Raw genomic sequence first — 22,488 nt, 5'->3', positions numbered from 1 at the left:
AGAATTGATTTGAATTCTGGAATACTCTACTGGTGTCAAAGATTTGCTTATTGGTATGGGGAAGCCCACTTCCCCCTGCAGACACATACATGTTAGAATTGGGTACAGAACCAAAAAGAATTTTATGATGGTTTCCTTTGTGAAGAAACTTTTTAGTTTGATGTAAAAGATTCATTGCAACTCCTATCAAAATTCCAATGGCATTTTTCACAAAAATAGAAAAAAGGAATCTTAAAATTCATATGGAACCATAAAAGACCATAAATAGCCAAAGCAATCTTGAGAAAGGGTAAAGCTGGAGGCATCATACTTCCTGATTTCAAACCATATTACAAAGCTATAGTAACCCAAACAGTGTGGTGCTGACATAAAAAGAGACTTTATAGGGCAGCCTGGGTGGCTCAGCAGTTGAGCACCACCTTCAGTCCAGGGCGTGATCCTTGGGATCCAGTATCAAGTCCCACATCCAGCTCCCTGCATGGAGCCTGCTCCTCCCTCAGCCTCTCTCTCTGTGCCTCTCATGAATAAATAAATAAAATCTTTAAAAAAACAAAAACCAACAAACAGAAAAACAAAACAAACAGACTTTATAGACCAATGAAACAGAATAAAAAGGTCCAGAAGTAAAGCTGTGCATATATGATCAGTTAATAACACAGGCACATATATTGGAGCAAGGATGATCTGGGCAATAAATGGTGTTGGGAAAACTGGATATCCACATGAAAAAGAATGAAAGTGAATCCACATATCACTCACAAAAATTAACCCAAAATGGATTAAAGACTTAAATATAAGGTTTAAAACTATTAAAAAAAAAAAAAAAAAAAACTCCTAGAAGAAAACAGGTGCATAACTCCTTTAACGTTGGTCATGGTGATGATTTTTTTTGGATATGAAAACAAAAGCAAAATTAATATATGTGGGCTACAAAAATCACAATGATTATGATTCTAACCTCATGTTTTACAAAAGAGGTAGGAAATCTGAAGGTCAGAAGCCTTCAAGATGTAATACTCTGGAATTTTCCTCAGGAACAAGAGAATTTAGCTCCAAGGAGGTTCACATATGTAGGAAAGTCCTTGAATCCAACTGTATACTTAGTGTAATAAGAGAAGAAATTGCTTGAATCCGCCTGAAATTCCCCTCCAGATAAGAAAAACACCACATTATATCCCCATAATGAGGAAATGATACAATACTTCAAAGTGACTTGTTCTTATTAATGTTAGGATTCAATATAGAATACCAGGAAACTTTCTTAAAAACTGCAGCTCTGTGGTTATTTTTCCCAAAATGTTATTTGACATATCTGCAGTGCTGAATTTAAGCACATTTGACAGGCTTGAATGTTTTGTTCGTTCATAATGTAGTTCTCAAAAATTTGCCCCTGACAGATTGGAAAGTGTAGAGTATCTAACTGTAACCTGAAAAAAAGAGGGGTGACTCAGAGAACAGAAGATTTCAAAGTGGGCAGAGTATTTCAGAGTAATAATATCTGAGAAAATCTGCATTGTGTGGTAAAAAGCATTCATTAACACCTCATTTAATTGGTTCCAGTTACTGCTTCATGTTTAAGCCTTAGCACTTGGTAAATGTCATAAGTCTCATATATCACGCTCACCATTAAATGATAAGAGAAGGGGAAATCCTATTTTAGAGTAGACTCATTTACTTCTATGCAGTTGGTGTTTTCCACATGAGTTTGCCCACATCACAATAAGGACACTGTTTAGTGGTACGGAAGAGATTTTAGGTGGCATTTGGACTCTTTTTTTCCTATTAATACTTCCATGGGGGAGGACTGGGAATAACCTTAAGTATCAAACACATTTACCAAATAAATATAAGGTTATCTTTTAAATTTATGTTACTTAAGTAAAAAACAGAGTCAATAAAGAAAAATAGCAAGTAAGTAATGGCATAGATGTGTGCCAATGTGGCAAAATTTGTGGAAATCATGTCCAAATGACTGAAGTTTAGGAAACATTGTATTGCCTAGTGGTTTAATTCAGCAAAATACATAGACGGATAGATGACCCAAATGAATTTATACATCTGAGGTCCATTGAAATGTTGTGGTGACAATAGTCAAATACAAGTCTATATAACATTATTCAATGCATCAAGTGAATGCCAGAAAGAAGAGCAGCTTCCAGATCAAATGCATATTACCCAAAGCTCTTTAGACAAGAGCCATATGGTTCCTAATGTCCAGTCCAGATTCAGACATTTTTGTCAGCCTGTATAATTTTATGGACTTGTTTACTAACAGGAATCTGGAGGAAGGCAGTGCCATATCTGCTCCATTCTGAGAAGCTTTTTAGAGGAAAACAGACACAACAGTTAGATTACAAAACGTTATTTCAGAAATATACGTGTGAAAAACTGACCGAGTGAAGAAGAACTGTAATATTGATGAGTACTGTTAGTTTTTTTTAATCTGTCACTACCTTAAATATTGCGAGTAGAAGTAAAATTAGAAATGTAAATCACTGTGGCCTGCTGACACTGTGCATCTTTCTTTCTCTGTAAGCAACCTTGAGTTACCCGTCCAAGAAGCTTGGAGTGTCCTGCTTAGTTGAATACATTGTCAGCCTACCTAAACTTGTTTTCCTTGGGGACAAGGATGATATATTAGCCCTTGTAGGACTGTTACACAGTGTTTAGGATTTCCAGAGATAGGTTCTTGGGATACACAGAACACTAAGCAAGGAAGGAAGGAAAAGCTTGTGGGGCAGCACTGACCCCTTCCCCCTTACGTGTATGTGATTGCGAAGGGAGTGACAGTGAGCAAAGTAATCTCACAGGGACCGAGAGCCTTCTGGGGGATGGTAAAACACAGGGCTGATTATTTCCAGAAGGTTTAACACGCAACATTCAGACATTACATTCTGGGACCGTTGTCATTTCCTTGCTGAAATGGCAACCAGAGGATATTTGATAGACCTTACACGGAAGAGAAAAGGGCTTCAAATAAATCATATTAGTTGCTTTCTTCTGTACTCTGTTCTTTCTTCCTTTCCCACATTAAAATTCTAGGAGATAAAAGATAGATCTCCTCCCACAAACCCCTCCCCAGCTCGCAGATGAGTAGTTTCACAAACCTTCTCTTGAATTTCTAAAAATAACCAATCATTTCTAAAAATGATTGGTTAACCTGGCTTAAAGTGCCAGAAATACACCAAACATGAGACAGAACTGGGATCCTGTGAATCTCCCTGAGCAGTCGTAGGACAACTGAAAAGCCTAAGGAGATAACTAGACGGAAAACAGTTTATTAGCCTACCTTAAGAGGCCTGTGGGCCCCTGAGGGGAGACAAAGTCACAACTGCACGTTGTTGAAGTGTGACCAGTGGAAGAGTTGAAGGTTTTGTTGCAGTAAAGCAGCCAGAGCCCCTGGCGGGATGCCTTACTACATTAATTTTCCAAATCCTTTGGGTGGGTCACAATTGCACTCCAACATCCTGCCTGCAAATGCTAAATAAATACCAAGTTCACGTCAGACTAGAGAACCAACGTACTAACTAATGTCATTTAAAGGATCAGAATCCTTAAATTATTTTCTGTGGATCATTCGCATGCAGAATGACTGAAGTCAGCACGCCCAGATGAACATACATGCTGGGGGCAAATGTGCGGAGGAGGGTAGCCAGGGCTGTCAAGTGTTGCTTCTCTCAGGGGCAATTCAAATCAGTCTAGATTATGTCTACTAGGAGGAAAGTTTTCATTGCAGATGTAGGAGGCAGGGCAGGGTTTGGTCTTCACAATAGTAAGAGATGTTAGGATGATATGATATAAGCTTCATTCCTTACTGAAGAGCAAGCAGTTAGGACTTCGCAAGTGCAGAGCCTTCAGTGGGTAGAGATCAATAAAATTTGCATATGATTTTCAAACAGAAATAAGGTCTAGAAAACATTGTGCAAGGGAACAGCCTTAGTACATGCAGCCACTTGTCCAGCCGTAATATATTAGATTTTTTTTCAGTTTAAGCATTCCAGCACGACCCGATGGAGTGGTGCCTGCCACACTCTGCTTAAGTTTTCAAGAGGCAGTTTGCGTCTCTACAACCAAACCCAAAGCGTGACATTTCATTAAGTAGGCTCAGAATAACAAGCACCAAACCCTCGAGTTCTCTCAACTTTGCTTCTGATGATAAATTTTAGTTTCAGTGTGAGACTTGGAAGAAAAATCCCCCCCTCTTTTTTTTTTTTTTTTGAAGGGGAGAGGAACAAGTCAGTTGCAAAGGGGTGTGTTCCTTATAAAGGTGGTCAGGGAATCTTACCCTGAATAACACAGACACCTCATTTCCCAGAGGAGGAAATAGTTTTATAAGTTTGGAGAGGTCTGTCTGCCTGGCTGGTTTACAGACCTGGTCCCTGGCGCTGGCCTGTCTGCCCCTTAGCTTTGTAAGTTTCAGCAATTGACGCTGCCCGGCTGGACGCTGGTTTTTTGTTTTTTTTTTTTTTTTTCTTTCTTTTTTTTTTTTTTTCCTCTCTCACTTCCCTGCGATGTTTTGAACTGCCTTCCTACAGACGTCACACAGCCCTTGAGGAATAGTTTCTGCCTGGCGAGATTGAATGATAGTTCTCATTCACAAAGGCTTGGATCAGAGTCTAAGCAGGGGACGCTGCGGAAATTGCCATCACAGGTAAAGCCCTGGGCCCATCCGAAGTGTGGAGAGCTCTGTTCTCTCGCTGACTCTTGGCTCCCCGGAGAAGAATGTTTTCCTGTGGTCGCCCTGAAATGGAACTGCCCTGACAGCTCTCTGGTGTTCAGTAACTCGCAGTCATTTTCTTTCCCTTTCACTCCACCTGAGTACTTAAGAGTGTCGGGAACCTTTCAGAGAGATTTGCAGAAAAGACAGGATCAAGTGGCTCGTTCACTGTGTTGGTTTCCCTTATGACCAGATGAAGAATAGACTCAAAATCCAGTTCCTCCCTTGGCAATGCAAAACATAAAAGAAACTGTTCACTTCCGAACAGCCTGGTGCTGGAGTAAATTCAGCATGAAAGAGGAAAGAGCTCCTGTGTCTTAGAAGCTTCCTTATGTTCTGGACTGGGGGCCTGAGCTGGACTCCGGGAAATTTGGATTTCTTCAAAGAGCCTCCCTTGGAAATGGAATATATTTAAAAATCATCTTTGTAGAAAGACAATTTAAATGTGTTAATCAGAATACTTGAAGACATTTTTCGTTTTTTTTTTTTTTCCTTTATTTTTCCCCCCAAAATGAGCATTATTATGAAGCCAAGATCCCGGTCTACAAGTTCCTTAAGGACTACAGAGGCAGCTTGGTAATGTGCTTTTCTCTCATGCTTCTCCCCTTCTTTCCTTTTAAGATTGACGTAATACTTGAGTCTTTATTGCTGATGAGGTTCAAGAGTTAGGTGTGATATTAAGGTTTTGTAAAAAAGCACAGTATTGGTAGCACTTTCATGTCTATTTTGTGCCCATTTTTGTCTGCTCTAAAAACAAGGGTGCCCACATTTGTTTAACTCCATGTGGACCACAACGATTCATCTGATGGTAATTTTTAGGAAGGAAAGAAACTTGCATATGTTGGGAGTTTAGATGAAAACTTGTTGTTTTTCAAACTGTCTGATTTGGTCTTGTTTGCTTATGTTTCTTGCCTGCTGCAAGCGGGGTGGTAGTTGGCAGTCTTTGCCATTGTGTTCAGATGCCTTGGCTCTTTGCACAGATACAGATAGGTTAGAGAAACTAATAATGTTACATATCTTTAATCATATGACTAACTTGAATTTATGTGGCTAAATGTGTATCAAGTTTCTTATCATTTAGTCATTTTCTGTTTTTATTTTATTAATGGTGTTCTCCAGTAATGTCTTTTTTTGGTAACTAGTGTTTTCAGTCTAATGAATAGTATCTGTTTAAGATTATAAAAATTACAAATTCAGTCTCAACACATATATAGGTAAAGATACAGCAAAAATGAATTGCTTGATATTCATTATTTTATGAAACACCGCCATAAAGCAAGTATTTATTTTTTTAAAGTATCTTAATTTCAATTTATTCTAATATATTAATCTACTATTACCCCCAATACTGATTCGATATGCTCATAAGCAAATAGCCCTTAAGGGATATTTTCCCAATAAGGTGACTTCTGTGTCTAGAATAGCTATTTATAGGATACTTTTCAGAGGTTAATCTTATTTTGTTTATCTTACTTAGTGCTTGATTATAAATAAACTCAACTCTTTCAGATGGAAATAACTATGTTTCACATAGGGGAAATAAAATCAATTATTGAGGGCAGGTGGTTGAGGATAGGATACTAGGCAGGCAATATCTATTATGTATTATTACATGAGCAGTCAAACACACATGCAAATACTCATGATATCTGCGTAAGGAACTCAGCCCACGTTTATGTGGTTGGGTTATCATTTGCTGTTATTGTACTAGTGTTTCATAGTGGCCTAGAATCAGAACTGTCCCTTCAGTAGTATTTCTTTTTTAAAAACTATAGATGCAGATTTTCTCTTACGTCACTTGTGATTCCTTATAAAAGAATATATGCAAAAAAAATTGTTGTAAAGAATATGGGAAAAAATAAAATAAAAAAAATAGGTGCAATAAGTTCCTCCTTGAGCTTATTTAAAGAAAAGCTTGAATCTGCAAATTAATTTGTACAGTTCTTGTATGCCAAATAATTAATACTGGGAAATACTTATAATCCTTTTATTAATTACCATAGATAATTTAAATCACTGGCTAAGATAAATGGATAATCAGAATTTATAAAATCTGTGCATTTTATTCGTTTGATTTCTATCCTGCCCATGTGAAAAACTAATCAGATACTTGAATAAATAGTATTTAAACAACCCATTTCCCTTTCTACTAAACCTCTAAGAGACTTATTTTTAAATTCCAGGTTCAATGGGCAATGATTGGTTCATTTCAGGTGTGTAGAAACATTGCCATTCTTTACTCCTCTAGGCTGACAGTTTATTTTTATCCACAACTGTTCTATTAGTCTAAATTCTATAAGGTATTTTTCATAAATAAATAAGGAGACAATTCAAAATATATTCTAAAAACTATTGACTTATGAATGTGTATATTGTTCCATTTAAGTTTAAATATTTTGCATAGTGTTGGGGTCAGAATGATTTTTATGTAAGAAATAAATGTCTCTTCATGCTAAACGATTTCTAGATTTAACAGCACACTAGGGATACCTCTCCAGTTATCAATCTTACATCTGACTTATTAGTAAGATAACTGTTTGAGTATATCACTGCTGCCTCTAAATCACTTGGCCTGAGGTTGTAAGTGCTGTAATTGGTTTTAACATTTTATTATCCCTTTTATCAATTCAAATACTATACATATCTTTATGTGTATTTATATATAGTGAAATCTACATAGATTATAGATTAAAATTATTTTTTTAAGATTTTATTTATTTATTTGACAGCACACAAGCAGGCAGAGTGGCAGGCAGAGGGAGAGGGAGAAGCAGCCTCCCCTTGGAGCGGGGAGCCCAATGTGGGGCTCAATGCCAGGATCCTGGAATCATGACCTGAGACGAAGGCAGACAGACGCTTAACCAACTGAGCCACCCAGGCGCCCCAACATAGGTTATAGGGTAGATATATAGAGGAAATATATGTGTATATGTGTGTGTATATATATATATATATATATATATATATATATATATATATTTTAAATAGCATTTTTCTCCCTGTGCCTCTGCACATACAGGCCCCAGAGAGCTCTTTGAGACAATGTTGTCTTCTTACCAGCTTTTCTGTTCTAACTAACTTCTCAATCACACCGCCCCCACCCTGCTCCTCCTTTCTTTTTCAAATGCCAAAGATTACTTCATCCTCTCAACTGTGGATTTCCCACAAGAGAGACCCCCTGATTTACCATGAATACCTATTTCAAATGCTTTGACTTCATTCTGGACATATGAGTACTCTGTTCTTGGGAACCCATCTTTTGGCTCTATCATCTTCATTTTGCTTAAATCTATTTTCTGTTCTACGGCCCACTTTCTCCGAAACTGTCTACTTTCCTCTCAGACACCTCCAAGCCAAATGCTACCTTTGGTAGTTTGCTAACTGCCTTCTACAAGAATCCAATGTTTCAGATTACTTTTTCCTTTATTTTTTCCTGTTTATCTCCAACCAGTGCCAGGAAAAGCCAAACATACCAGCTTGTTTACAGCCCTGATGAAATCCCTGTGAGATAGTCACATTTTTAAAAGAGATTTCATGCACACTCCTAATAATAGCATATACCTTTCCTTTTTAATCCATATACTGAGAAAAAAGGCTGTACTTATGGTTGCAATTTTATGAATTTTGAAAAAGTGTGACAAAATTAATCTTGAAAACAATCTGCTTCATTGTAGTTATAGGTGTTAGAAATTTAGAATATTATGCAATAAGTATAAATACTAGGTAACTTCTATTTATTCAACCGTTATTTATTGAATACTTAGTATGTACCAGGTTTTAGTAGAATATAGTATATATCCTTTAGCAGTCCTTTAAAAATATGGATGCATGAAATCAAGAAAAACTGAACATAAATATTTTCTTATGCTCTTAAAATTGATAAAATTAGCGAGCTCCTTGATTGGGACAGTGTTTACCTCTCTGGTTGTTTCGACAACCATTGTCTACCTTTAAATTCTATATAAGAAAGCAGTGAGGAAATTACATTTTCATAAATATTTTAATTGTTCGTGTCTTAAATTCACTTTCAGTCAGCAAGTATGTATTATAACAACACGGTAATATCATAGCATTTTGCTATTTACAAACCTATCCCAGAGATACTTTTCATTAATTAAGACTTATGTATTCAGTTTAAATAAAAAAATTATTAACCTTCCAAATATAAAGAGAACTTTGGCTTGTAAAACTGGATTTTGTTCCTTTCTGCTATTGGACGTTTATTATTTGGCATATACTTATTTAAGATTGTCCATTATGTATACGGGGTGGGAAAAGAGGTGCTTCTATCTAAAATATAACTTTTTTTTTATAAAGCAAATTTTGAAACAGATTACTAAATATGTAAAAATTATACTTAGGATTATAAACATGCAAAAAGTCTTGAGGGCTCTTCCAATGCCTTTCACAAGAGTTGCTTAACTGTGAGGGTAAAAATGGCAGGAAGGTAGGTAAGCGAGAATTTCTCTCCTCCTGTCGCTGTACTTCGATATTGGATGAGTGTCTTCATTAAGCAAGTATTATACCTTGAAGTTTAAATACATTCGAAATATAAGTACTATGTACGTTAGCAAGCTCATGTTTTTATGCGTAGATGTCTGCACATCTGGTAAACAACAATGTGCTCAGTGTCCAAAATATGGGGAATAAGCGTTTCAATACCAAGCAGATTCAATTTTCTGAATAACATTGCTGCTCAGGTAAATAATGATTGCTTTTTTTTTTCCCATCAGCTTTCTTCTACTAAGGTAAAAATTCAGGCTGGCTGAGAAGTCTTATTTTGACCTCCAGATCACAGTGAAAAGCATTGAGTGAAATAAAACTACTAGTTTATAAATAAAAATAAAAGAGTGTAACAGCATCGATTAGTATTTTGGAGGGAAATTACTCATAACTCCCAGTATCTCTTCCTCAACTGTTTTCATTTTTTAGCATAACTTGCATATTTTACTCGGTGATGGTAAATACCGTTTCTATGCTCTGCTACACTTAACATAGTGGCATTTTTCTACCTTTCTAGTAACAATACTTGTAGCTTTCATTTTTTTTAGTGTGTTTTGTGAATGAAAACTCTGTGGAGAGTTTTACATATGGTATCTTATTTTTTTTTCGTAACAACATGGAAAGAGTTGTCGAACATTTTGGAGAAGAGGAAATGAGCCTAAAAAGTGAAACAACTGGGTCAAGGCAATTCAATTGCCAGGGAAGGCTAGGGTCAAAACCCCTGTGGACCTGCTCCAAAGACTGCCCTTTTCATTTAGCATGTTGCCTCCTTCTACTGTCTATGCAATTATCATTTTAACGACTGTAAAAGTGTCCATCTTGTGAATATATGTAAACTCCATTAAATATTTGGTTAGATACTGAGGAAATAAATTGGAAGTTGCCTTTTTAGATGTATGATAGCCTAGGAAGTTTAGGGCTGATGATGGGTGTTGAAAATGGCTGTTTGAAAGATGCCTACAATTATAGCCTCTAGGCTAGTATATTCTCTTTTGGTAGCAAATAAGGTCATCTGTTCCCTATTATAGAGAAATAAAGAGCAAAAGTTCAATGCCTCCCAGTTTTGAATAAATTATCTTTCTTTGTTCTCTGAAAGCTCTGTAAGGCTTCAGTTTAGAAATAAATACTGTATCTCAGACTTTGTATGAAGTTTCTTACTGTTTTAAGTCAACTTTGGAAAAGGTACAGAATCTTCTTTCCTACACGTTTTATCTTAGAAGCTTTTATAAAGGGGGAAACAAATGGAATTTGCATACTTTCACCCTGTGCAATAAATATACTCTTGACTTGGCTTAGATTGGTTCAGAATTTTGACCATATGATAATCTTTTCTGATCCTCTTATTTAAGTTTGTATCACCTCTGTTATGTAATATACTTAAAGATACACAGCTTTTAAGAGAAGTGATTAAGATCCCTTCAGTATCATCTAAAACATAACTAGGGAAGCACAGAGTAGATTACAGATAAGCATTATCTTTAAAGTCGTAAATTATGAGATTCTTTGAAAAAGCCCTTTATCTTCTGTCCAGCCTACTCCTAATTTGCTGTGTCCCTGGAAAAGCCACCTAACCCCCCTGCAGCCTCATTCACTCACTGTAAAATAACAGGGGTGAACTAGATCCATGGATTTCAAATATGCTTTTTTCAATGGAACACTTTTTCTAAATGAAATGCTAATATAAATGAGTATATATGGAAGGTTTTAATTATACGCACATTTGATACATGGAGGTATAATTGTTAAAACATACATATGTATGAAACATATAGGTAAGAATACATAAACACATATAACAAAATTGCCACTGAATTTACACCTTTCACCCCATCCCAAATCCAATCGCTGTCTTTGCAGTACCTCTAAAGAGCTCTAGAATTCCAAGAAATATTGTTTGAAAGCTAATTAACTATGATCCTTTTTAGTTCTACTTTCTGTAGTGTTACCCTCCCACTGGAGAATCATTTGTATTTTCTGTACCCCCTTGTGGACTAAGATAAACTTGCGGGTGATAAAACTTTCTGGAAGGTTCAAATAACAACAGTTAACATATTTCTATTGTGGAAGATTGTAAAGTTATGGGACGATTCTCATTTCTGAGAAATCAGAGAAGAGTTGTTTAGACTTATTACAGATGGGAAAAATCATCATTGATTAAATATATGCTTAGCTGACATGTCAGGAATTCAGCATGATGATTGGTGAGGAAATGGTGAACTGGCATTGAACACTTCAGAAGAAAGGTGTTCTTTAGTTTGGGCATTTCATAGTCGGATTCTCACCCCCACTTTTTCTGTCATGTCACTGGTGAATAAAGTTCATAGATAATGTTACCCCAAGGAACACTCTCCACTCTATAGGCTCCACATTAATAGAACTAGCCGTGGTTATGTGTGCAGCCCCACTTATTCCTATCTGTAGCTCTTCTCTTTCTTCCCTATTGATCTGGAGCCCATCATGGTTTTGTCCCCACCACTAAAATGTGCCTTTTAGCAGAGGTAAAGGTTAGATCACTTATTAGTATCTTTGTCAGTCATTCCAATCATATAGTAAATTTTATTAAGTCAGAAGAAATGAGGACATGATTGTAATCATGAATATAGGAGTGGTTAGTCGTGTATCCACTCACCTGTCATTAGCAAGATGCGAAAAGTAGATTCTAAGATGAAGCTGGAAAGGAAGAATGTTAATGATGTCTTCCAGGAGATGTTTCTTAGGGAAAGATACGTAAGAGCTATGTATAAATGTTCTGAATAAGACTAATATTAAGCATATGGAATTGTTAAAGCCTGGATAAAGACATCAAGAACGGGATATAGGGACTCTTCTTAACTAGGTTGGTGAGGAATGTAGTCACAGAGAAAGCACAGTCTTAGTTAAAAGCCAACATAGATTTTCTTAGGAGCCCTTCCAGGGATTATCTAGCTTCCAGACAGATAAAACTGAAGTTTAAGATTTATTAGAAAGTGGGTAGAGGAAGTACAGTGTATTCTAGCCAAAAGCACCAAATCTCTCCAGGGATCAGGGTCTACAGAAAGGACTGGGATATCACAGGGGCAGAAGACAGTGAGCCTGGGTCAGGTACTATTAGGTGTAACCATGTAAAGAGAACTAATGGGAGGCTGTGCCTATGACTCTCAAAATGCCTTGCTCTGTGGTCAGGTTTAGCATAAAATAGGAAGTTTCTCCAAAAGAATGAAGAATAGGGAGAAGCCAAATCATATAGATGCAGTCTCCTAGTTCAGTTTCTCTTAACAGGGGAATGTCAACTATATTTATTTATTATTCTCCCTCAGCCTTTTCAGGGAATTGGAACATCCTGGGGGGTGGGTGAGGGTGTGAACTGTGGAGGCTAAGGTAAACTGCTCTTCAAGGTAAAAGTCACAAGAAAATATAAAGGCAAGATCATGGGTAAGAGCTGAGGAAGTGTGGCCAGAGAAGTTGGAAGGAAGACCAGAAAGGAGGCCAATATGGAAGAAGGCCAGCCAGTCTTGACCTGGACATCCACCACTAGCGCCCTACCCCGTTCAGTCAGACTGCCACCTTCTGGGCAAAAGCTGTCATTAGTGGATTTGCGTGTGGAAGTCATTTTATCCCCTCCCATTTCAGTCTTAAAAACTTGTGCCAGAGGATAAAGGGAGTCAACTGCAAATCTTCTCATGTCTCTGCTACACACGAAGGAGAATGAGAAATTAGAAAAGAAGAAACTAGTGGGGAATATATGCACGTTGGGACTGGAGCTTCCAAAGCTTTCTTACAGCAGACAGTCCTGACGTTTTACAATCCACACAGTCCAGACGTTGTATTTATATCAAATTTAAATCTCCCTTGCTTAAAATCTAACCCATTTCTTCCTAGTTATCTGTGGATAAGGGAGAGTGAATCAAAAGAGAAGTAGATTCTTCTTTAAGACTTGTGGAAACTGCCCGTCAGTGACTTCTTTGTGCTCTTTTCTCATTTCATACTGCATAATGTTCACTTTGAATTGTAAAGTAGATGGTACCAGTGTGACCTGTTTAAAAAACGTTTGCGTAAAGCATAGTTTCAATATGTAATTGTTTTCAGGCTTCACACGGAAGAGTGTTTCCATTGTGCCTAAGGTCTCCCTCCTGTTTGCAGTACATCCAAGATGAGAAATTCAACTCCTTTTAATTAACATGGGTGAAATATTCATATGTATCTGGAATAGAGAAAATAATAACTCCTAAATTCTATGATTTCATTCCACTGCAACGCAGCACCGAATTTTCTTTGTGTCGAGAAATTTATATGACCGGTACTATCTTAGTTAGGATAAATGACCGAAAAATGTCAACTTTTAACCAGTGGCATTTTAGCCTGGGAATAAGCATTGCTATAAATGTTTCCTCTGGTCCTACAACCTTGTGGGGGAGCAGCAGGTAACTGATTGGTGCCCAGATCATGGGCTGGCTAGGAAAACAGCTCCCGAGCCTCTAGTGATAGTCCAAATGAGTAGTAGCTGTTGTAATGATGGCCACTGTCGTCTATTGAGCATCTACTGTTTGTCAGACATTGGACATAGTGCTTTATACAATTTAGCTCATTTTGTTCTTGGAACAACCATATGAGGTAAAACTGAAATCACACAGCTTATAAATCACGGAGCTAAAGAAAAAATGTGGGCCAATTCCAAATGCCAGGTTTGTTGTTACTCCTACTTTTGTCCTTGTTTTATTGACTTTTTCACTTTCTGAACTGCCGTGGTGACACAGTGTTCTGCTCCATAGTATTCCAAAAAGTCATCAGTAGGCTGTTCCACAAACCTTTCCTCCCTGCTCTACATTGGTCGTTTCTCCTTTTAAACCTTGTACATCTCAAGAACATCTTTATATTTTGTCTGCCTTCTTTCTCAAGATTTACATACAAGCCTGTAGCCGTGTACCAGAGATGTGGATCAAGAAATAGAAAATGGACTTTGACACTGCTCTGTTCTTTGGAGGTCTAGCTAGTTCCTGACTTGTTCAGTTTATTGACTTTCTCCCCCAGTTCAGACTATAAACTGCACTGCCTTCTTCCTCTCTGGCATTTGACCAGTCTGTACAGCCATAAACTCTGAAATGAAAGGGACCACAGAGAGTAACCTATAATCTGATTCTCCCCCCCCATCCCTTGACCCCATTTTGGAAGCAGAAAAGTTTTGATAGTCTTCAACGTGTCTAGTCAAATAGGGTCAAGAAAAACTGTTAGAAACAGTGTCAGTGCTTATGTGGCAAAGGTTTTTATTGGAAAAATATATATTTTTTAAGCTCAAAAATGAAATTTGAGGTCAAGCAGTTAAAACTTAGGCTATCAGAGAAATGTGTGAAGGCAGTGCTATTATAATGTGAATGGGACTTTAATTCCAAACTGTGTGAAGTTAACTGATACCATGATAATTATATTATCGCTTCTCAAAAACTAGGTTGGAGGATTATGCCTGGGGATGTATGGAGCTCGAGGCCCCAGCCATCCCCTGAAGGAAATTCAATGTTTTTTTTTATTATTATTCTGAAGGAAATTCAAGACAGTATTTTAAGCGAAGTCCTTGCCGGACAACTGAACCTGACCATCAAATTTTTTGGAACTCATATAGTTAATTAAGTAGCTAAAATTCATGTCTTGAAATGCTAACTTCACCCCTTTCTGCTCCCCCAATATAGTATTCACAGCAACAAAAATAGTGGTAATTACTATTTACCGAATAGTAAATAGCTTACAATGTGATAGGCACTCTGCTGTGCATTTGACAGAAATTATCCCATGAAGTCTTCATCATGAATCCTGTGAGGTTTCTATTATTATTATTCCTCATTTTATAGATAACACTGAAGCCTTGTGAAGTAAACTGACATACCCAAGATTGCATAGCAAATAAGAGAATTTCATGGACTCACATACCCTGAAAAACTATAAAATATTACCATGAGAGGTGATTTTTTTTTTCATATGTCCACTGCATTACTAAACCTAATGTCCTTGGCACAGTGGCTGATTCCTGTGAGTACCTAGGAAATATTCTCCTGTAGGATGCATTTTTCAAGTTTGCATATTAGTTTGAATTTATTAAAAAATCAAGAACTCTGTATATGAAAACTGATTTAATGTGTAAGGGCTCTGTCTCCATAAGGCAGCCCTCTTGGACACATCTCAGAACTGAGCATTTATACAAAGCTAGGTCTTGTGAATAAGTCACACCAGCGCAGTGATTCAAAGAAGACATACTTCTATTCCAATGAGTTAAAGAAAGTACACAGGGAAGGTGGGATTATAAGAAGTGGTCAACTGTGGCAGCCCCAATGGCCCAGCAGTTTAGCGCCGCCTTCAGCCCAGGGTGTGATCCTGGAGACCCAGGATCAAGTCCCACATCGGGCTCCCTGCATGGAGCCTGCTTCTTCCTCTGCCTGTGTCTCTGTGTCTCTGTCTCTGTCTCTGTCTCTCTCTGTCATGAATAAAGAAATAAAATCTTAAAAAAAAAAAAAAGAAGTGGTCAACGGTAGTGAAAACACCTCTGATTTTGTTGTTTAAAAATTGGTCAGGGGATACCTGGGTGGCTCAGTGGTTGAGCATCTGCCTTCAGCTCAGGTCGTGACCCTTGGGATCAAGTCCTGCATCAGGCTTCTTGCATGGAACCTGCTTCTCCTATCTCCTCCTGTGTCTCTACTTCTTTCTGTGTGTCTCTCATGAATAAATAAATTAAATCTTTTTAAAAAAAATTTTGGTCAGAATCCTCTAGGGAAGCAGTTCCAGCGAGGTTTGAATCTGAAAGAAAGGATCAGTGCCTGGGCGTTATCCCAGGGCGCATCTCTGAAGACTTTCTCCATAGCCTTCTCAGTCAGGGCTGCCCAGTGGTTCACTCGTGCCATCCTCTCACTGCCAGGCCTTCTCTACCTGTCCCAGACCCTCTGCTTCTCTCCTCTTATTCTTGTTTGTGTCACTTTCTACCTGTCCCAGACCCTCTGCTTCTCTCCTCTTATTCTTGTTTGTGTCACTTCTGTGTTACTTTCGCCATAGCCTGAATTTCATCCTCCTTAGCAGGGCCCAGGCTGGATAGGACTACTGTTTAGTTTACCCTTTCATCCTAGCTCAGCAAAAAGAGCTGAAGCTTCCTTCTTCATTTTTAGAAAGACAACAGGTTAAAAAAAGAGAGAGAGAGAGATCTGATTAGAAGATCAGTTCCTAGGGCCTGGAGTGTGACCTCAGGATGGGCTCTAAGGCAGAAGTTCTAGAAATGTGGAGAATTCAGTGGCTTAGTGAGAGCTGGCAATTAGCATTCCATAGTCTCCGGTGTGTCGACTTAGTTTTTCATGAATAGTTACCAATAAGAATGGGTAAAAGCATTGCTTTGTCATAATTAACCACTGTACGTTGGGTTAAAAGGTGTGATTGAGGGTGGAGTTAACTACCCTGGGGGAAAACACTGGCCCACTAAAGTTTCTCTGAGTCTCTTGCTTGGAAAAACGAATCTTAATTGTTTATCTGAGTCTTCTTGTTAAAACTGAGTCTAATTGTATATGAATCAGTAAGTGTTTCTATGGTAATATAAAACACAAAAGGCAAGCCTGCTTTTAGCAAACATGCCTTTATTAAGATGTTATTATAATCGGGAAAACCATTTTACATACATAGGCATCAAATTATACCCTTACCTAGAAATACACATGAAATTTTTCCATCATTGTAAAGCATTTCTCACGTAAATAACAGAAGAATTAGTCCCATTGTATAAGGCCAAGATGGCTAATGTTTTTCATCTCTGGTCAATTAGTAATAGCCACATGCGGTAAAGTACTGGGAGCTGCTTTGGGGCTTGGAGACAAAAATTGCTGGCATCAATTGGTAATATCTGCTAGGGAGAAGAGGGGCTTAATGTGGCTGCTTGCCATCCATGTGCCTTGGTGACCTCATAATGATGCTTTATGCATAAACTCTGCCATTACATTTGCATGCAAATAAAGTCATTGTAGCAAAAGCAGGGTTTACAAATACATAAAATACATACAAATATATGAGATTTAGAAATTTTTGACATATTTTTAATAATTGGTCACCTATGAAGAGCACACTATGTTTGAATACTGTAAAGCATATAAAAACTCTGGATGTTGTAAACCAAAAAAATAATAATAATAATAATTTTAATCAGTGGCCACCCCTGTCATCACCACCTAGATTAAAAATTCTATTACCAACAATCCTGAAGCCACCTTTGTGCACTTTTAGCCACTGCCCACCCCCTCCAAACGTAATAACTATCCTGATTCTAATAATCACACATTATTATTTTCTGCTTTTGAATTTTGTATGAAAGTAACAATACAGTATGTACTATTTTGTGTCTGTGTGGTTTTTTTTTTCCTGCAAAATGTTTGAGAGTTTATCTCATACTGGTATATATGTTGTTCATAAATTCTCACAAACTTCTGTTTGAAATATAAATTCAGGGTGAAAATTAGATGTGCTACTTGTTATTTGTTTATTTTGAGAGAGAGCATGCAAGTGGGGTGAGAGGGGCAGAGGGAGAGGAAGAGAGAGCATCTGCAGCGGACTCCACAATGAGTATAGAGCCATGGGGGGCTCGATCTCATGACCCTAAGATCATTACCTGAGCCGAAATCAAGAGTCAGATAGTCAGATGCTTAACCGACTGAGCCACCCAGGGCCCTGATGTGCTAATTGTTTAAATCATAGTTTGGTATACAGGACGATATGAGCACTTAATGTCGTCGTCAGTTTATAATAATCGAATACAATTTAATGTCCAAACTGTTGCTTAGATTTGCCCCCAGTAGACGTTTCTTCTGGGAAGCCTTCCTAGACCCCCGAATTCAGAATTGAAACTCCCTTCTCTGTGTCCTGGTGAAACCTGGTACATTTATCTATCGGAGCCCTTGAAGCATTGCAACAGTTGTCTGCCGTGTGTGGCCTGTCTCTCCCCTTGGACTGTGAGCGTGTTGGAGGGAGAGCCAGGCTTGTTCTTCTCTGTAGGGCTGTGCCCAGTACATGATGGCCCTCTGCCTTCAGAGGCATTCAGTGTCTGTGTGTTGCATGCAGGAGAGAGGAACAGTTCTTTATTACAAGTTCTATAGTACAAGGAAGCAGAAAGCTCTGTATTACAAAGGAAATATTACAATCTGTTTCCATCTTAATTTTTTAAAAAAAATAGATGCCACTCTGCTAGAAATTGTACAGAGTGAGTTGTGAGACAGGGTTTATTGTCTGTGCAAGCAGTTATAAAGTGTCTGGGAAGACTTTTGCTGTCCCGTGGATTTCACCCATAGTTTACCATCCCCTCTGGTAATTCTGGTCTCAACACTTCCCTCCATTCCCTCACCTGTCTCTCATTTTAGCCTCTGTACTTTCCAGTTTTCCTCAACATTTTCTCCTTGCCTGAGTGACTTAGCACCATCAACTAGTAAGGAACAGTGCAAACAGAAAATGGAACTGTGTGTTGCACATGTTAATCAGCCAGGGAACGTGGTTGACTTCTACTCTGTCGGGGGGTGGGGGTGGGTATGTGCAGCTGAAAGCCTGACTGCAGGTAAGTGCTAAGGCCACCCACTGCAGGCTCACTTCAGCTTCCCTGGGGACATTCTGAAGCCCATCACAGCTGTCACATCTGGCAGATTGCACAGCCAAGACGCTGAGTCAGAGTCGAGCTGGTCCTACAGTCCTAACAAATGGAGTTGGCCACTGACCTTCAAAGTCGGGATTAGCATTCCTACTTGTACTGTGAACTTTCAATAATGATTAAGTTAGCCTTTAGCTCTGCCACACTTCTACACTTAAATAATTTGGAATGCTAAGAAACGAAGGCCTAATCCTTAGTTGGTAGAGGGAGTAATTACTTTTTTTTGTTGTTGTACAAAAACATTTTCTAGCCACTGGACATTTTGATTCTATAGCTTAAAATGTGTAGCCCTTAAAGAAGAGTTTCATCTCTGTGGCTTTTCTATTAGTTACAAAAGTAAAGGAGCATTTTTCATTGCTTCATTTAACAATGTTTATTAACACGGTTTTGCCCCAGGCATCCTGCTGGCTGTTCGAGAGACATTGATAAAATATATAAGCCCTCACCTTCATAAAATTTCCAGTCTAGTGACTTTCTAAAATATTCCTGAGGGGCAAAGTATTTCAAGTTTTACCTACTATTGCATCTCTGACTTACTTTTCAGGTTCATTATAAGAACATTTAGAGTTTAAAAGTGTTGCACTTGCTTTCTGAAATCCAGTGGTGAACAGAATAATTTAAAAATTATTCTCACTGCTTGAATTTGGGTAGGTGGGGGGGCGGGGGCAATATGAAATAAATCTGTAATATTTGATTTTTTTGGGCCAAAACATTTTCCCTGAGCTACAGGGATATTTTCATTCTAAATAAATTATTTATTTAAACACCTCCTAGCATGGCTGTGCTAGCCAAGTTAAATATTTAAATTTATTTTATTTAAATAAACCTTAAAACCAACAAATTTCTTTTTTATTTAGATGAATTTAGCCTTTAATTTTTCAAACTTAAAATATACAAACTAGGAAATTTTAATGTACAGAAAGGAAGGGAACGTGGGAAGGGAACATCAGGAAAAATACCTGGAAACAAGTGAATTTTAAACAAAAATGACTCAAAATTAATATTTGACATGATTTAACTTACTGTCAAATGTCTGTTTTTACAGATAATCTCCAGGAGACTTTTATTTTTATAGATCTTGGTTATATGTTGTAAAATGTTTGAGAACCTTGTTTCACTAATAAGGGAAATAAGTTTTCCTTTCCATAATTAACTGCCACTAGCTGGTTTGACTCCTATCTAAATAAACTCATTTTACCATTTGCCACGATTGAGTTGCAGTTACATTCCCAGTTATATTGCCTTATAACATCATGCGCAGTCCATGGCTTTAACTGAATTAATCTAAGTAAGGACGTTTCATCCATCAGGGATCTAATAAGGGCTTTTGAAAGAATTGTCAAAGACCAGATTCTGTGTTGAAAATCAGCAGAAAATGTCATTCATGTCCCACTGCACTTCACTATGAAGGATTTGCCCTTAAGGAATACAACTGCCATATAAGGGAACAATGAAAAACCTGTTTGCCAACAGAATGTCAAATTATTATTGGGCTTTCACAATGAGCCACATTATTACATGATTCTCAGTCACACATGTAGACTACTGGCATTTCTGTGCACTTATAACTGCTCTGGCTCTCTACAGCTACTTGTGGCCTGTCTGACTTCAAAACCCACCCCATTTGGTATACCTTGTCTCTTCAGTACATATTGTGGGCAATTCCATAAACAACTTTTATAAACTTGAGCAAGTGGTCAGAAAAGCTGTATGATTTTGTTCATAAACTTTGTTTATAAGACTTTAGTATGTTTTAAAGTAATTTCACACTGGAATCTTCCCCTTCTCCCAACTTTATATCCTTGGTCATCTCTTCTTACGTAACTAGCTTTTGAAGATTTTGTTTTGTTTTGTTTTTTTGCTTTTTTTCCCACTTCTGGTTTTGTCCCGTTGGTGGGTTTGCTTTCTTTATAAAGTGCTGGCAATTTTGTGTATAATTCTTTTAAAATCCACGCATATGTAATTTTCTAGCCAAAAGTTCTTGAATTTCCAAGACACGAATTAAATTTTAGATAATTTACTTCAGTAAACTGGATAATTTGTTCAAAGCACCAAACAAACTTATTTGCTTCCATAATTCGTACCATTTGTGTATTTGTGAATGTATACATAAGAGCTGTAGAAAGAATATAGAATAGAGACCTACACATGCAAACTTGGGCTTCCTAAAATATTTTAAAGTACCAAATTCCCTTGGTGCCAGTCACTCGAGGCATTTCATGTTCACCAAGTTGCTTCCTAAATATTATATAGGTGTAACCTGCCTTGTAAATTCAATTCACATAAAGAAGCTCTAGCCTTCAAAGGGAGATTTAATTGAATACCAAATAAATACCTTAGTGTCTTCTCAAATATTTATGAATAAAAAGTTAAAGTCTTCCTTGGCTTTCTATAATCAACAGTGCCCTAATTTAGAATATGCATCAATTGGAAGAGGAGAAAAAATACTTTCAGGACAATCTTTGTAAGTGGGTAACAATCTGTTCTGGCTAAGATAGAGTAGCTTCAGATAGTCAGATAAAAGGTGGCATCTTGTGTGTCCACTCATGGTTGGAACTTGTGATTTCCTAAAACATTTGGTGAGAAAGGAACTTAAATCCATGAAAACTTCTGAAGAGTTGGGTCTCAATCCTAGCAATTTCTGATTTGGTGTAACATCTTGAATAAATTAATTTATACCACTGAAGTGGATCTCTGGGTGGCTCAGTGGTTTAGCGCCTGCCTTCAGCCCAGGGCGTGATCCTGGAGTCCCAGGATCAAGTCCCACAGTCCCACATTGGGCTCCCTGCATGGAGCCTGCTTCTCCCTCTGCCTGTGTCTCTGCCTCTCCCTCTCTCTCTCTCTCTCTCTCTCTCTCTCTCTCTGTGTGTGTGTGTTTCTCATGAATAAATAAATAAAATCTTAAAAAAATATTATACTGCTGAAGAGAAGGAAAAATTCCTTGTAAAGTGAGTTCTGACTAAGGGGAGTAATACTTAGAAAATAAGGGGCTGGCTCCTCAGAATGATTCTGGTGACTTACTAGAGATTTGGGGAAGGACTCTGAGTAGGTGAAAGGGGAAATTATGCTGCATTTTTAATCAGGAATCTTTAAGAGATATTTAATCAGAAATCTTGAAGAGAAAGTGAGTCCTTTTTTCTCAGTTATCTAAAAAACCCTCCAATCCTCTTACAAGCAGAAATAAAAAGGACATAGAAAGTTTGAGGTCACATGTTAAAGCTTCCTGCCTCAGGAATAGACCAGATGGTCATATTCTGTATGACTGTGTAGATATTCCTTTTTGTTCCATGTAAAAGTTAATGGGTAGTTTTCATTGATATCAGACTTTATCTCCTTAATTGCATTCCAAGTATCTCTATCTCTTTGGGCCCTGCAAAAACACCGTGTGTGACATCCTTGAGCTGAGCTAATGAAATTCAAGGGCAGTCTGGACTTGCTGACATAGATCCTGAAGAGATGGGGCAACTTGTGAAGCCAATGAAGTTCAAAACTAGGGTCCTCCACTTACAAAGGAGGGTATTTGGAACAAGGGGAAAAGCTACCCATGGGGTTTCTATGAAGGTTCAATTGAAGAATACATGGCAAGTGCACACCTGGCACAATGCCAGGCTCACAGCAAACCAAATAAATAGTAGCCAGT

At 37.7% G+C, this 22,488-nt stretch overlaps 1 protein-coding gene and 1 long non-coding RNA gene across 25 annotated transcripts in view; one reads left to right on the top strand and one right to left on the bottom strand.

Moving 5' to 3' along the window:
• Positions 1 to 3,404, bottom strand: part of LOC144314130 (uncharacterized) — a 68,742-nt gene extending 65,338 nt beyond the window's left edge. The window contains exon 1 of the long non-coding RNA XR_013379820.1: positions 3,290 to 3,404. This is a non-coding gene — a long non-coding RNA (uncharacterized LOC144314130). The remainder of the gene's footprint in view (positions 1 to 3,289) is intronic.
• Positions 1 to 22,488, top strand: part of PDE4D (phosphodiesterase 4D) — a 1,385,565-nt gene that overhangs the window by 1,100,342 nt on the left and 262,735 nt on the right. Inside the window, exon 1 of one of the 24 annotated variants that reach the window (XM_077897901.1) lies at positions 4,546 to 5,293. The exons of the other annotated variants lie outside the window; for them this stretch is intronic. Coding sequence (XP_077754027.1) covers positions 5,229 to 5,293 — 65 coding nt within the window. The 5' untranslated portion in view covers positions 4,546 to 5,228. Of the gene's footprint in view, positions 1 to 4,545; positions 5,294 to 22,488 lie in introns of those variants that run through there. 24 annotated transcript variants of the gene reach the window in all.

This window comes from Canis aureus, chromosome 5 (assembly GCF_053574225.1).
Source record: "Canis aureus isolate CA01 chromosome 5, VMU_Caureus_v.1.0, whole genome shotgun sequence".
Classification (NCBI taxonomy): Eukaryota; Metazoa; Chordata; class Mammalia; order Carnivora; family Canidae; genus Canis; species Canis aureus.
The sequence above is the reverse complement of the archived record's forward strand: the minus strand, read 5'-3'. Positions and strand labels throughout refer to the sequence as shown.